This window comes from Barbatula barbatula, assembly GCF_947034865.1.
Source record: "Barbatula barbatula genome assembly, chromosome: 22".
NCBI classification, from domain to species: Eukaryota; Metazoa; Chordata; class Actinopteri; order Cypriniformes; family Nemacheilidae; genus Barbatula; species Barbatula barbatula.
Window position 1 is genome coordinate 16,982,344 of NC_136785.1, and position 14,341 is coordinate 16,996,684.

The 14,341-nt window shown below is 45.2% G+C and overlaps 1 protein-coding gene across 1 annotated transcript; it reads right to left on the reverse strand.

Annotated features, from left to right (window-relative positions):
* Positions 1-1,303: 1,303 nt before the first annotated feature.
* On the reverse strand, positions 1,304-7,591 carry LOC306910979 (uncharacterized protein). Its single transcript, XM_079485943.1, has 10 exons — positions 7,494-7,591; positions 7,343-7,413; positions 7,090-7,171; positions 3,789-3,895; positions 3,536-3,653; positions 3,113-3,201; positions 2,822-2,961; positions 2,654-2,742; positions 2,246-2,518; positions 1,304-2,173 (listed from the first exon to the last, which is right to left on the reverse strand). Exons 3-7 carry the CDS (start codon positions 7,152-7,154, stop codon positions 2,849-2,851), a joined length of 492 nt encoding a protein of 163 aa, XP_079342069.1. The 5' UTR covers positions 7,155-7,171; positions 7,343-7,413; positions 7,494-7,591; the 3' UTR covers positions 1,304-2,173; positions 2,246-2,518; positions 2,654-2,742; positions 2,822-2,848.
* Positions 7,592-14,341: the final 6,750 nt, after the last annotated feature.

Below are 14,341 nucleotides of genomic sequence, written 5' to 3' on the forward strand. Positions count from 1 at the left end.
GCGAGTTATGTCTCATTCCCTTTAAGAGCCAGTTGCAGACATCCTATTGGTTTACTGCACATTTTGTCCAAAACACACCCATGACTCATTAAAGCGGCCCTAACTCACACTGTTTCTGTATGTTAATCTCATGTTAATCTTGAGTACTTACAGAATAGTATCACAGCCTTCAAATATCCGCAGAGTCTTTACTTTGATCACATTTATAAAAGAGAGATACAGCTGAACGATTATCTCCGAAAACATGTGACGCGTGTGGGGGAGGGGCGGAACTAAAGAATGTGCGCACACATTTCCAAGAAAACACTGTGGGAGTTTATCGAGCACAGAAATACTACGTAATACATTCAACTAGTTTTTTGACCATGTTAAGCATGAGACGACAGCACGTTTAACATTGTAAAGAAGTCAGAATGCATGACACAGAATAGGGCACTAAATCCCTTTCCTGCTCATTCTCCTTTACAACTCCTTCCTGGTGGAACATTCTTCCCAATGCGGTCCAGTCAACCACATCTCTCACAACCTTCCAAAAACTACTTAAAACCCATCTCTTATCGCGAATACTTGACAGACAAATGAAAAAAAAGTACACTAACCCTCTTCTCTCAACAGGAAGTGGTCTAGCTTTTGTTCCATCTAGTAACTTTGTATTAGCACCTAATGTACTATTGCTCTTTTGTGACATATCGCTTACTGCTCCCCAAACTCTCTGTAAATGACCGACATTTCCTGGAAAAACAGCCTCAGGTTCACACGCATTCGAGAGATGACGGAAGCTAGACATTAACGTTAATAGAGCTGTCAAGATGGCTATTTCTCTTAAAAAAACGCATTGATTTGCTTCAGAAGAAATTTGTTAAAACCACAGAGATGCGTCAAGCAGTTCTTTGAACAATGGATGCACTCTTTGGAGCTTAAAAAAATTGCCCCTATTCACTCACATTTTTCTTGCAAAGATGGATTTATAACATTGTATTTTAATTTAAAAATTTGTGCAATTCTAGTTGTTATTGCTAGTTTGAACTGTATATTTCAGTTGAGAAATAAAAATTTCAGCATTTTCAGTTATCTGTGTGTGCATTTTCCTTGTTAGCAACCAAGTTGACTTATTATACCCAGTATATCGTAATCGCAATCGCTATTTTAACCTCAATAATTGCAATGTGACATTTCCTCAAAAGCGCAGTCCTAGTTTTTTACCTTTGAAACGATTCTTTCTATTTTTATTTATGTTTCTAATTTATATATTTGTATTATATTGTCACGAAGTGGCTTGGACAGAACCCAGATGCAGGCAGACGAAGGGTTAACGTAAAACTTTTATTAAATGAAAAACCCACAATGGGGAAAAACATGCACAAAAACACACTAGCAAACATACACTTCCCACGAGGGGGACAGGACAAAACAAGGATCTCCGAATAGAAATAAAATGTTCACAAAAGTGAAACAGGGTACTCCAACAAGACAAGGAAACAGGGGATACTACCATGAGCGGAAGACATCAAGTGTTGCGAACTAACATAAACATTAGACAATGCACTGACACTGAACAGAGGGAAACTGGGACTATATAAAGGGAGACACTAATGTGGAGTGATTACATGGGGAGGGTGGTGACAGGTGATTGGAATGAAACCCTAACGAAGGTGAAACACAAAGCAGATGATGGGAATGAAACCCTAATGAAACAATTACGGGAGAAAGGAGGGCGTGGCTGAGAGACATAACAGGAAGACACGTGGTGCCAAGTAACAACATAAAGCCACGTGTCTCCACACATTATACAACAGAAACCTGAAAGACGTTGCAATGTCATGACGCCTCTACGCTCACCCGAGCTGGCCCCTCGATGCCTCTACGCTCACCCGAGCTGGCCCCTCGATGCCTCGACGCTCACCCGAGCCGGCCCCTCCAAGCCTCGACACTCACCCGAGCCGGCCCCTCGACGCTCACCCGAGCCGGCCCCTCGACGCTCACCCGAGCAGGCCCCTCAGCGCCTCTACGCTCACCCGAGCCGGCCCCTCGACGCCTCTACGCTCACCCGAGCTGGCCCCTCGATGCCTCGACGCTCACCCGAGCTGGCCCCTCGACGCTCAACCGAGCCGGCCCCTTGACGCTCACCCGAGCAGGCCCCTCAGCGCCTCTACGCTCAGCCGAATGATGACACCTACAAGTACAAGAAAAAATACTGTCAGTACTGTTTCTACAAACATTTAAGCATTTATAAATTGAGACTTACTGAGATACAGGAGCTCGTGTCGGTGTGATCCATTGATCTGTGGACAGATTCCCTTTATCCAGCATCCTGCAAAGATCCTCAATACTCAAGTCAGTATTCGAAGAGCATTTGTAAATTGAGAGAGTTTAACCCACTGAGGTACAGGAGCTGGTTTTAGTTTGTCACAGTGTTTTTTTGACAGATGAAATCGCTTCAGCTTCCTGCAAAGATCTTTAACTCTGGAGTCTTCAGGCTTTAGAGACCTCTTCTTCGTCTTCTTCTTCTCTGGAGAAGCTGTTGAGAACAAATCAAAGCAAATAAATGACACTCCTGTTCATCCAATAACTGATATCAAACATTAGGATTTTGAAAAACAGTTAAAACAAAAGGAGCATTGAAACTGTGGCTCATTGAACAATAACAACTTACCCAATGCAAGTGGTGATTTAAAGACGAATGTGGCCGGCTGAAGAAGAGGCTTTGATGGTGTTAAGGAGTTTGACACAACATGATGACATCTACAAAGAAAATAATATGTTAGTACTGTTTCTACAAACAATCAAGCATTTATAAATGGAGAGAATTTGTTTAACTCACTGAGGTACAGGAGCTGGTTTTGGTTTGTCAGTGTTTTTTGGACAGATGAAATCGCTTCAGCTTCCTGCAGAGATCTTTAATGCTGGAGTCTTCAGGTTTTAAAGACCTCTTCTTCATCTTCATCTTCTTCTCTGGAGAAGCTGTTGAGAACAAAATAAAGCAAAGCAAATAAATGACATTCCTGTTCATCCGATGACTGATATAAAAAAATGTTGATTTTCAAAACGGTTTTAAAAATAAAAAGATCATTAAAACTGTTAGCGAGAGAAAACATTAATAGAAATAACTTACCCAATGCAGGTGGTGATTTAAAGACAAATGTGGCCGGCTGAAGAAGAGGCTTGGATGGTATTGAGGGGTTTGACTCCACATAATGACACCTATAAAGAAAATAAACTGTTAGTACTGTTTCTAGTAGTACTGCATTCTTCAACACTGCATTCAGAGCTCCTCATCTCCTCATCTTGAGGAAAAGTTGTTGAGAACAAGTCAGAGCAGATAAATGACACTTCTGTTCATCTAATGACTGATATAAAAATGTGTTAGTTTTAAATAGATGCTGTACTCTCTGCTGGAGTGACTATCGGCCTCACAACATTCACTGTTGAGGAGCTTGTGGCCGGAGCTTGATGTCTAAAAATACAAGAAAAATTACTGTAAATACAATTTCAAACACTGGAGCATTTATAAAGTGACAGAATTATTTTAACTCACTCAGGTTCAGGAACTGGTGTGACCAAGGGTTCTTCAGACAGGTCCATCAGCATACACTGGTCTTTATTATTCGAGTCAGTCTCCAGTGGGCTGCTGATCTCCTGCATCGGTGGAAAACCTGTTGAGATCAAATCAGAGCAGATGCACCTGTTCCTCCAATGACTCAAATCAAAAACTAGAGTTTTCAGAATATTAAGAAAATAAAAGAGCACGGATAGTGTCGGACAAATTGGAATAGAATATAAAAACTTACGAATTGTATTCCTCCCCCTCCGACTCTTCTTCTTTGTGCTCTTAGGAGCTCCAGGAGGTGTAATGGACTCTTCAGGCTTCTTTTGAAGATCATCAATTTGAGGTTCTCTGAAAATCTAAGTATTTTAAGTAGTGTTTTCAAAAATATTCAAGCACTTAGAGATTGCTGTTGTCATGAAACTGCTCCGAGACTAGGGTGAGATCCAAATGCAGCTTTATTGGTGGGTAATCCAGAGGCGTAATCCAAATAACAGGCAGGGGTCATACACAGGTAGGCAGTTCAAACAAGGAAACCAACAACACAAAGAAACAAACAAAACAGGCAGGGACCAGAGGCAAAAGAGTGAACAGGGAACCAGGCAATAAATCCAAAAAACCAAAAGACAAGGAACCAGGGAAACGCTCAGAAATGCAGTGTAGACAAAACAAGACTTCGCAGTGAGTGAATAAGTGCACATGGTATATATAGAGTGAATGTGAATGATATGCAGGTGTGTGTGAAATCAGTGCTGATGAGTCCGGGTAGTGAGTTATGGGAAATGTAGTCTGTGAGTGAATGATAAGTTTGATGTGGAGTGCCCTCTGGTGGTTTTCAAGGGCATTCCAGCTGGTGACCGTTACATAGCCCCCCCTTTAAGGAGCGGATTCCAGACGCTCCTAACACTGTCCAGGAGGGAGGAGGAGCGGAGGCGGACCCGGGGGCGGGATGGAGGGCCAGGACCGTGGAGCGGAAGAGAACCCGGAGACTGAGGCTGAGCAGGCGACCAGGGCGGAGCAGGCTGAGCAGGCGGCCAGGGCGGAGCAGGCTGAGCAGGCGGCCAGGGCGGAGCAGGCTGTGCAGGCGGCCAGGGCGGAGCAGGCCGTGCAGGCGGCCAGGGCGGAGCAGGCCGTGCAGGCTGCCAGTTCGGAGCAGGCCGTGCAGGAGGCCAGGGCGGAGCAGGCTGTGCAGGAGGCCGGGGCTGAGACGTCCCTTCAAGGAGACCAGGCCGACTTGTCGGTTCAGTAGTATAACGCGGGTCCGACGGTTCAGGAACCGGCACAGGGGTGGATTCGGCCATCTTGTCCCCAGACACAGGCGTGGATTCGGCCGTCTTGTAACAAGACACAGGCGTGGATTCGGCCGTCTTGTCCCAAGACACAGGCGTGGATTCGGCCGTCTTGTCCCAAGACACAGGCGTGGATTCGGCCGTCTTGTCCCAAGACACAGGCGTGGATTCGGCCGTCTTGTCCGAAGACACAGGCGTGGAGGAGGCCGTCTTGTCCGAAGACACAGGCGTGGAGGAGGCCGTCTTGTCCGAAGACACAGGCGTGGAGGAGGCCTTCTTGTCCGAAGACACAGGCGTGGAGGAGGCCATCTTGGGATGAGGCTCAGATATGGCAGACGTGACGTGAACAGTCTCTGGCTCCGGCTGGGCAGGCGGGGCTTGACTCTGGAAGATCGACTCGGGCTTGACTTGACTCTGGAAGATCGACTCGGGCTTGACTTGACTCTGGAAGATCGACTCGGGCTTGACTTGACTCTGGAAGATCGACTCGGGCTTGACTTGACTCTGGAAGATCGACTCGGGCTTGACTTGACTCTGGAAGATCGACTCGGGCTTGACTTGACTCTGGAAGATCGACTCGGGCTTGACTTGACTCTGGAAGATCGACTCGGGCTTGACTTGACTCTGGAAGATCGACTCGGGCTTGACTTGACTCTGGAAGATCGACTCGGGCTTGACTTGACTCTGGAAGATCGACTCGGGCTTGACTTGACTCTGGAAGATCGACTCGGGCTTGACTTGACTCTGGAAGATCGACTCGGGCTTGACTTGACTCTGGAAGATCGACTCGGGCTTGACTTGACTCTGGCAGATCGACTCGGACTGGAGTTGACTCTGGCAGATCGACTCGGACTGGAGTTGACTCTGGCAGATCGACTCGGACTGGAGTTGACTCTGGCAGATCGACTCGGACTGGAGTTGACTCTGGCAGATCGACTCGGACTGGAGTTGACTCTGGCAGATCGACTCGGACTGGAGTTGACTCTGGCAGATCGACTCGGACTGGAGTTGACTCTGGCAGATCGACTCGGACTGGAGTTGACTCTGGCAGATCGACTCGGACTGGAGTTGACTCTGGCAGATCGACTCGGACTGGAGTTGACTCTGGCAGATCGACTCGGACTGGAGTTGACTCTGGCAGATCGACTCGGACTGGAGTTGACTCTGGCAGATCGACTCGGACTGGAGTTGACTCTGGCAGATCGACTCGGACTGGAGTTGACTCTGGCAGATCGACTCGGACTGGAGTTGACTCTGGCAGATCGACTCGGACTGGAGTTGACTCTGGCAGATCGACTCTTGCTGCCCTTTCATGCAGTGGCTCTGGGCTGGCGGCCATCTCGTGCAGTGGCTCTGGGCTGGCGGCCATCTCGTGCAGTGGCTCTGAGCTGGCGGCCATCTCGTGCAGTGGCTCTGGGCTGGCGGCCATCTCGTGCAGTGGCGCAGGGCTGGGGAGTGCTGTGGGATTGTGGAACCCCTCATCCACAAAGCCCACAGTAAAGGACGAGCCGCTTAGCAGAAGGGCGAGGTCAATATACTGAGCTAAAGTCCATTGAAGAGTGTTGTCAGGCATGAGGTACTCTAACATGTCCTCAAGCCCATAGCGGAACATGTCCTTCATTACCTCGTCCGTCTCGTCCACCCCATGGCAGAGCTCACAAAACTCCGTAACATATTCCTCTATCGGGCGGTTACCTTGGCTGAGGCGGAAGAGACGGATGACAGGGTCCATGGTGTGTGTTGCTGCTGGATCTTGGGTGGCGAAGTCTTCTGTCATGAAACTGCTCCGAGACTAGGGTGAGATCCAAATGCAGCTTTATTGGTGGGTAATCCAGAGGCGTAATCCAAATAACAGGCAGGGGTCATACACAGGTAGGCAGTTCAAACAAGGAAACCAACAACACAAAGAAACAAACAAAACAGGCAGGGACCAGAGGCAAAAGAGTGAACAGGGAACCAGGCAATAAATCCAAAAAACCAAAAGACAAGGAACCAGGGAACCGCTCAGAAATGCAGTGTAGACAAAACAAGACTTCGCAGTGAGTGAATAAGTGCACATGGTATATATAGAGTGAATGTGAATGATATGCAGGTGTGTGTGAAATCAGTGCTGATGAGTCCGGGTAGTGAGTTATGGGAAATGTAGTCTGTGAGTGAATGATAAGTTTGATGTGGAGTGCCCTCTGGTGGTTTTCAAGGGCACTCCAGCTGGTGACCGTTACAGCTGTATAAATCAAGGGAATTTTCACAACTCACTCAGATGGAGTTGCGGGGTCCGCTGTGACAGGGGGTTTCATGTAAGCCTTCTGTCCACCCAACATCTGCTTTAGTGCAAGAGCTGTTGAGAACAAATCACAGTAGATAAATTACACAACTGTTCATCCAATGATTGATAAATCTATAAAACTGCATAATTTCACAAACACAATGAGAAACATGCTGCCAGAAGTCCGATTCTCAAGAGTTTGGAAAATAAGAGCATTGATAGTGTTGGAATGTAGTAACTTACGGATTCTGTTCTTTTCCTTCTTTCCCTCAGATGCTCCAGGAGATGTAATGGAGACTTCTGAAGCAGGATGTCTAAAAATACAAGGAAGAATATTGTAATTACCAATTCTGCAAAACTTCTAGCACTATTAACTTGACAGAATTAGTTTAACTCCCTCAGGTTCAGGAGCTGGTGTCGGTGTGACCGGCGGTTCGGTGGGCAGCTGCTGTCTTTCCTCCAATATGCACATGTTTTCAATGTTGGAGTCGATCTCCAGCTCGGTCCTCATCTCCAGCTGCTCTGGTAAACCTGTATAGAGCAAATCAGAGGAGGTAAATGATTCACGCGTTCATGGACAATTTGGGATTTTACAGCAGTTTTGTAAAATAAGGAACACTGATCATGTTATGCAGATTGGAGAATAATGTAATAACTTACGATTTTTATTCCTCCCTCTCCGACTCTTCTTCAATACTGCAGGAGGTGTACGGGACACGTCAGGATCCTCAGGTCCATGTTGTTTTCCCCATTCTTTGGATCCTTAATGACTGGTTCCCTAAAAATCCAAATATTTTGAGTAGTGTTTTCCCAAACATTCAAGCACTTATAGATTGCTGTATAAATCAGGAGAATTTTCACAACTCACTCAGATAGAGGTGCTGGGTCCGTTGGGACAGGGGTCTCTATGGATGCCTCCTGTTCAACCAGCTCCACTTTTTCTGCAAAAGCTGTTGAGAACAAATCACAGAAGATAAATGACACAACTGTTGATCCAATGATTGATAAATCTATAAAAACTGTTTAATAGTTGTTCTAAATGTCACAAACACACTGAGAAACATGCTACCAGAAGTACGATTCTCAGGAGTTTGGAAAAATAAAAGAGCATTGATAGAGCTGGAAAAAATTTAATAACTTACAGACTCTGTTCTTCTTTGGTTCAGACACGACAGGAGGTGACGTTCTATACACGTCTAAACTGCCAAACTCCAGCATCACCTCATCTTGTGCAGAGGACCTTATGGTAGAATGATGACAGATATTTTAGTTTACTGTTTCTACAGACATCCAAGCTGTGTCTACATCAGGAGAATTGATTGACTCACTCAGGAGAAGTTGCTGGAGTCTGCCACACATCTGAGACGGTCTTCTGGGTGAACGCTTCCTTGTGTGATGGAGCTGTTGAGAGCAAATAAGAGCAGGTCAATGAACACCTGTTTATCCAGAATAAGGGTTTTCAAAACAGTTTTGTAAAATAAAATGTATTGATACTGTACTCTCTGAAGGAAGGTTCTTTGGCCCGTCTTGAGGGCTCACTCCATTTGCCGAGGCAGGAACTTGATATCTTAAAATATAAAGAAGAATACCTAAAGTACCATTTGTGAAAATATCCAAGCTTTTCTTAATTGACAGAATTGTCAACTCACTCAGGTACAAGAGCTGGTGTGGGAGTCGCACAGGGCTTGATGTATCTATTTTGTCCGCCCATCTCCTGGTTTCGTGCAAAACCTGTTGAGAACCAATCAGAGTAGAAAAATGACACAACTGTTCATCCAAAATGAGGGTTTTAACCATTGCCATGGTTATTGGCTAATCACGTTTACATTTCTTAGCACATTTCAATGGTTTACAATATATGTCGAGCACAAATGAATCATGTCTCGTGTTTCTTAAAATCTCCATATAAGCCTAAATGAATGCTTCACATAAATAGTAAATTTAGTAATTAAAACAATTGTTGAGAAATGAAAACGTGCTTTTAATATATATATATATATATATAGGCCTATTAAGTTTTATTCCTAAATGAGATTTCGAAAGAAAAATTTATGAAAATTCATGTTTTTTATTATAGGCTTAAAGTGGGGTGTCCGATTTGTCTTAGCCGTTGTTGATGCTCAAATCACTAAAATAAACAGACCTCATTTTATGTCCCCATACTAATGTCCATCACGTGCACTAAACTGCTTGCTGGTTGGCTACAAGGTTGTTTTGGCACTCGGCCGACTTTGTCTAAACATGCGTAATTCGGAAATCGGACACCGCGCCTTTAATGCCATGCTTGTATTTGTATGTAACGTTAATATGTCTGAAAACGTGTTGCATCCGATTTAGACCATTTAAGGGGATGGTTCATTCAGGACCTGTGTGTGACTTTCTCTAGTGGAAAACAATATAAGATATTTTTTATTGTTTAGACAATGGACTTTACCTTTCTTTAACGTGAATTCAATTTTGTATCAATATCAATTGATTTTCAATCAATGCGTCAGATCACTAGGTTCATATAAAGGTGCAGTGTGTCAAAGACCAGTGCGCGTACAGCTGACGCTCGTTATCACTCACAGCCTCGAATCCCGGCTCTCGTACTGCCTACCTCACTACATACATTTTCCAAATCCAATAAGAAAAGAACAAAAAATGAAATGAAACTGCTGAATGATGATTTTGATCATTTGTGAAGAGAAACGGATGGATCTCTAAACCTAACCTGTAAAAACACTGGACTGCTAAAAATGTAAGTAAAAGACGAATGCCTAAACTCAGAAGAACTAATATTTCTTCACTGCATAATACATCAAGAAGCGATGTGTAAAAGTGTGTTGAAGCTTGAAAATGTTGTCAAAGTGGTTGTGAAGCTAATCAACTTTATACGGGCAAGAGCGCTTATCCATCGGCAGTTCGTTCAGCTACTTAACAAAACGGAGGCAAAGCACAATGACCTCTAATACCACTCAAATGTGCGCAGGCTAAGTCTCGGCAAAGTGTTTCACTGTGTCTGGGAACTAAAAGGTGAGATAGCAACGTTCCTCAATACAGTTGGTAAAACTAACGACTTTCCCGAAAGTACTAGACACAGACTGGCTGACCGACCTCTTGTTCGGTGTCAACACACTGAGGCATCTGACCGATCTCAACTTGAAACTTCAGGGAAAGGACGTTTTTGCGCACGAACTGTACAGCAACGTGAAAGCGTTCAAAGCCAACTTGTATTGTTCGCCAGACACATATCCAGCCGAAATTTTGCGAACACTCATTTTCGGACTAAGCTCACCAATAACACAGTCTCACATTGAGAGTACAGCAGACCTTTGAGCGACTTGCATGCAGAATTTTCCTGTCGCTTCACAGACTTTGCAAAAGTTGAGACTGAGCTTGAACTTGTCTCATGCACCCTATCTTTTGACAGTGAGAATGCACCACCAGACACACAACTGGAACTCATTGACATCTAGTCTGACAGTACTTTTAAGAAGGAGAAGTATCAGACAAACTAGTTAACCATTTTTATGATTCACTGAATGGAAAAAAATTCCAAACATTAAGGAAAAATGCCCACAGAATGCTTGTTTTATTTGGATCCACATATGTGTGTGAACAAACCGACTCAATCATGAACTACAACAAAGCCCACTGCAGATCAAACCTAACAAACAGCCACTTGTCAGCTATCCTGAGGATCTCTAGATCACTCCAGACTTTGACTCCCTTGCAAGGAGAGGGGACCAGGCTCATTGCTCACATTAACACTGACACAACCATGGCTTGGAAAGGCAATTACTAAGGTTTTCCTGAGTTTTTATCAGACATAGTTTTATAATGACTCATATGTACATAGCGATAGGAGTGCAGTGAGATTATATCTGTTGTAAATTAGCCACTGTCGTGGCCTAATGGTTAGAGAGTCGGACTCGTGACCAGAAAGTTGCCAGTTCGATCCTCAGGGCCGGCAGGTAACGACTGAGGTGCTCTTGAGCAAGGCACCTTACCCCCACTTGCTCACTAGGGCACATTTCAGGTATGGTTCTCCATAACTGACAAATAGGTCACTTTCACTTTCACACTTTCACTTTCACTGAGGACACGCGGTGGTGCTAAAAGCTCAGAAAGCTGTTATGAGAGAATGGATATCTAGTCGTTACTGTCGTTGGGGTCAGAACAGACAGAACATTTTGAAAAAGTAACAAAGACTACAAAAACCAGGACAAAAAATAAGTTCTATGGCATAATTTGAGGTGACACTCAAAAATAAAAGGTATAAACAGTATATAAAGTAATATACATATAATCTTTCATATGACTAAAATTCAGCTTCAGCACCATCTACCGTGTGGGCGTCAAATCGAAGAAAACGAACATTATTTTTGTCGTTGATATGAAAACTGTTTGTATTCGGCCCTTTTTTTTTCGCATCTACCCCAATGTGAACGGGCCTTAAGTTGTTGTGTGACTTTGGGCATGGGGAGTGGGCAGAGCAGACCAGCAAGAGGGCGGTGGGAGGGCTTACATTGAGCGCAGACTAGGGTGGCCATTTCCATAACACCAAAAAGGAGGACACTTTGCGGCATTTAGTGAGGCTAGAATAACTGCATCTGGTGTACTCGCAAATAATACAATTTTGTCTATCATATCGATGGTATCATGATACAGTGATTCTGAAATAGCCTACTCTATTCATTACCAGACAATTTGATCTACGACATATCTTGATGTAGACCTATGTGTAACAGAAGAGACAAAAAATTGTTTGTTCACAGTATTTGTATTTATTCAAGATACTCCTTTTCGACTGCCTGGTTATGCTTGACTGCATGATATACTTTACAAAGCTCTGCAGCTGAGATTTTGTCATCCTGAGGTGATGTTGCCTCTCGAAATTAAGACCTAAGGGAAGACGTACCAGCAGCTCATCGGTTTCCTTTATGTTTTTCAGTGCTGGCATGTCGGTCAATGGCAGCTTTCCGTTTACTACTAACGTCTACTTCACAGCGACATAGTGTGCAAAATCCATGGAAAGCATCTCTAATGCTTTTCTATATGAATTTGTGCTTTTTTGTCCATTCCGGACTAAATGATGTCTGCCTTTTGGCATGTTAACATTATGATGTGACGTAGCCAGTATGTGGACACCACCTCCACGTCGCGGAGGCTTGTTTACGTTTTTAACCAATGATATATCAGATATTTATTTGACACCTCTTTCAGCCTAATCATTTGTTTGACCGGAGATCTTACGGCGTCAGACGCTATGCTGCAGCATCCCAATAAAGGTTTTAGAACGGGTTTCTTAAGGCTGATTCAACGCAACTCCGAAAAGGAGGACAAATGAGTGTCCGGCTTGAGGCTGCGCCCGACGCCGGACAGGGGGCTTAAAATCCGGACTGTCCGTCCAAAAGCCGGACGTATGGCCACCCTAGCGCAGACAGGGCAAGCCAACACAAACCGTCTGACATCAGAGGCCAGGGCGTGCCACCAAAACTGCTGACGGACTGAAGCCAGGGATCCCCAGACTCCCAGTTGGCCGACAAACCTGGACGAATGACCCCACCGTGGGTTCCCCACTCCCTCTGCACTTCGGCCTCTCAACCAGCCTCTTCTCGTCGCTCAAGGTCCCAGGTAATAGCCCCAACCACCATCTCCTTAGCGCGTCGGGTTTGACGTTCTTACACCCAGGCCGGTACGAGATAGGGAAGTTAAAGCGGCCGAAGAAGAGTGCCCAACGGGCCTCTTGGGTGAATGGATACAGTATATCCCAGATTCTTATGATCCTTTCAAACTAAGAAGGGTTGCACTGACCCCTCCAACCAGTGGCGCCACTCACCCAGAGCTAGACAGACCGCCAGCAGCTCTCTGTTGCCGATGTCACAGTTTCGTGCTGGAGTGGTGAGAAGGTGAGATAAAATGCGCAGAGATACACTTTCTCATCCCGACGTCTGATGCATCGACCTCGACAATGAATATCCGTTCTGGATCTGGCAAACAAAGCATAGGAGCAGAGACAAAACATGACTTGAGATTACCAAAGGCTACCTGAGCTTGGGAATTCCACTTGAAGCTGCAGCACTTTTAGGCTTATTGAAAACTAGACGTGCAGCTGCATTCTGGATCATTTGCAAGGGCTGGACTACATTGGTAGGAAGGCCGGCCAGAAGAGAATTGCAATAGTCCAGTCTTGATATGACCAGAGATCATACTTGATGTTGTAAAGAGATTTTACAATGTTGTAGAGCACGTATCTGCAAGTTCGTGTGGTTGCTGTCACGTGAGAGGTGAATTTTGTTGTGGCTTCTGTTTTGTCTGGTCGCTGTCTGGCACTGGAGGTGTGTTGTTGTTTTGTGGAGCATGTGCTTGCTCATTGTCTACGTCACTGTCCCCGCCCTTGTGTTTCCCTGTTAGGGTTTCCCTCTCACCGGTGATTCACCTAGTTCTCACTCGCGCACCTGCCGCCCAATTGTCCATTAGCTTAATTTTTCCCCGTAATTGTTTCACACCGGCTCGCCATTACTACTCAGTTGATTTATCTTTATTACCCTCCTGTGTCTCTTGTCCTTTTTCTGACCGTTGCATGTTACTTGCCAGTTCAGACTGCCATAGGTCCATTGCGTCTAGCCTATATTTACGCTATAATAAATACTCTTGTCACAGTCATAGTCCCAGTCTCAGCCTAATATTGTTCCAGTTAATTTGCCTGAATCTCCTCATTGTGATTCGCTTACCTTTAGTCTCTGCTGCCCTGTCACTCTCTTCCCTAGTTCGAGGGCCAGAGAGGTCTTGGCCTGGACTTCCAAGAGAACCAAAGCAGCGGCCGACCGTTACCGGACTTCTCCTCCCGCCTATGTTTGTGGTCAACGGGTATGGTTGTCCACTAAGGACCTTCCCCTCCGGGGGCCCTCTCGTAAACTGGCCCCCAAGTTTATTGGACCATTCTGTATTTACAAGGTTGTCAATCCGGTGGCGGTACGACTCAGACTTCCCCCTACTCTTGGTCGAGTTCACCCTGTTTTCCATGTATCCAGGGTCAAGCCCGCGGCCACGTCTCATCTCAACCCGGCCAGTTCTCGCACCACCCCTCCGCCTCCACGCCTTGTGGACGGTGTTCTGGCTTACACGGTCTGGAGGCTGTTGGATGTTCGTCAAAAGCTTGATTCATGTAAGCTTACATGTCATAATAATAAGGAAGGATGCTTCTAACCACAGCTCTAGACCTGTAGTTCCAATTATGGAACTTTGCGATGTTTT

Bases quoted from the DNA above. Each gene is read 5' to 3' on its own strand.
- LOC306910979 (XM_079485943.1), bottom strand. From the start codon at position 7,154: ATGTTGGGTGGACAGAAGGCTTACATGAAACCCCCTGTCACAGCGGAC. The intron at 3,896-7,089 runs GTGAGTTGTGAA...TTAGATTTTCAG, and splicing joins GACCCCGCAACTCCATCTGA to AGAACCTCAAATTGATGATC. The intron at 2,962-3,112 runs GTAAGTTATTTC...TGTTCTCAACAG, and splicing joins TAAATCACCACCTGCATTGG to CTTCTCCAGAGAAGAAGATG.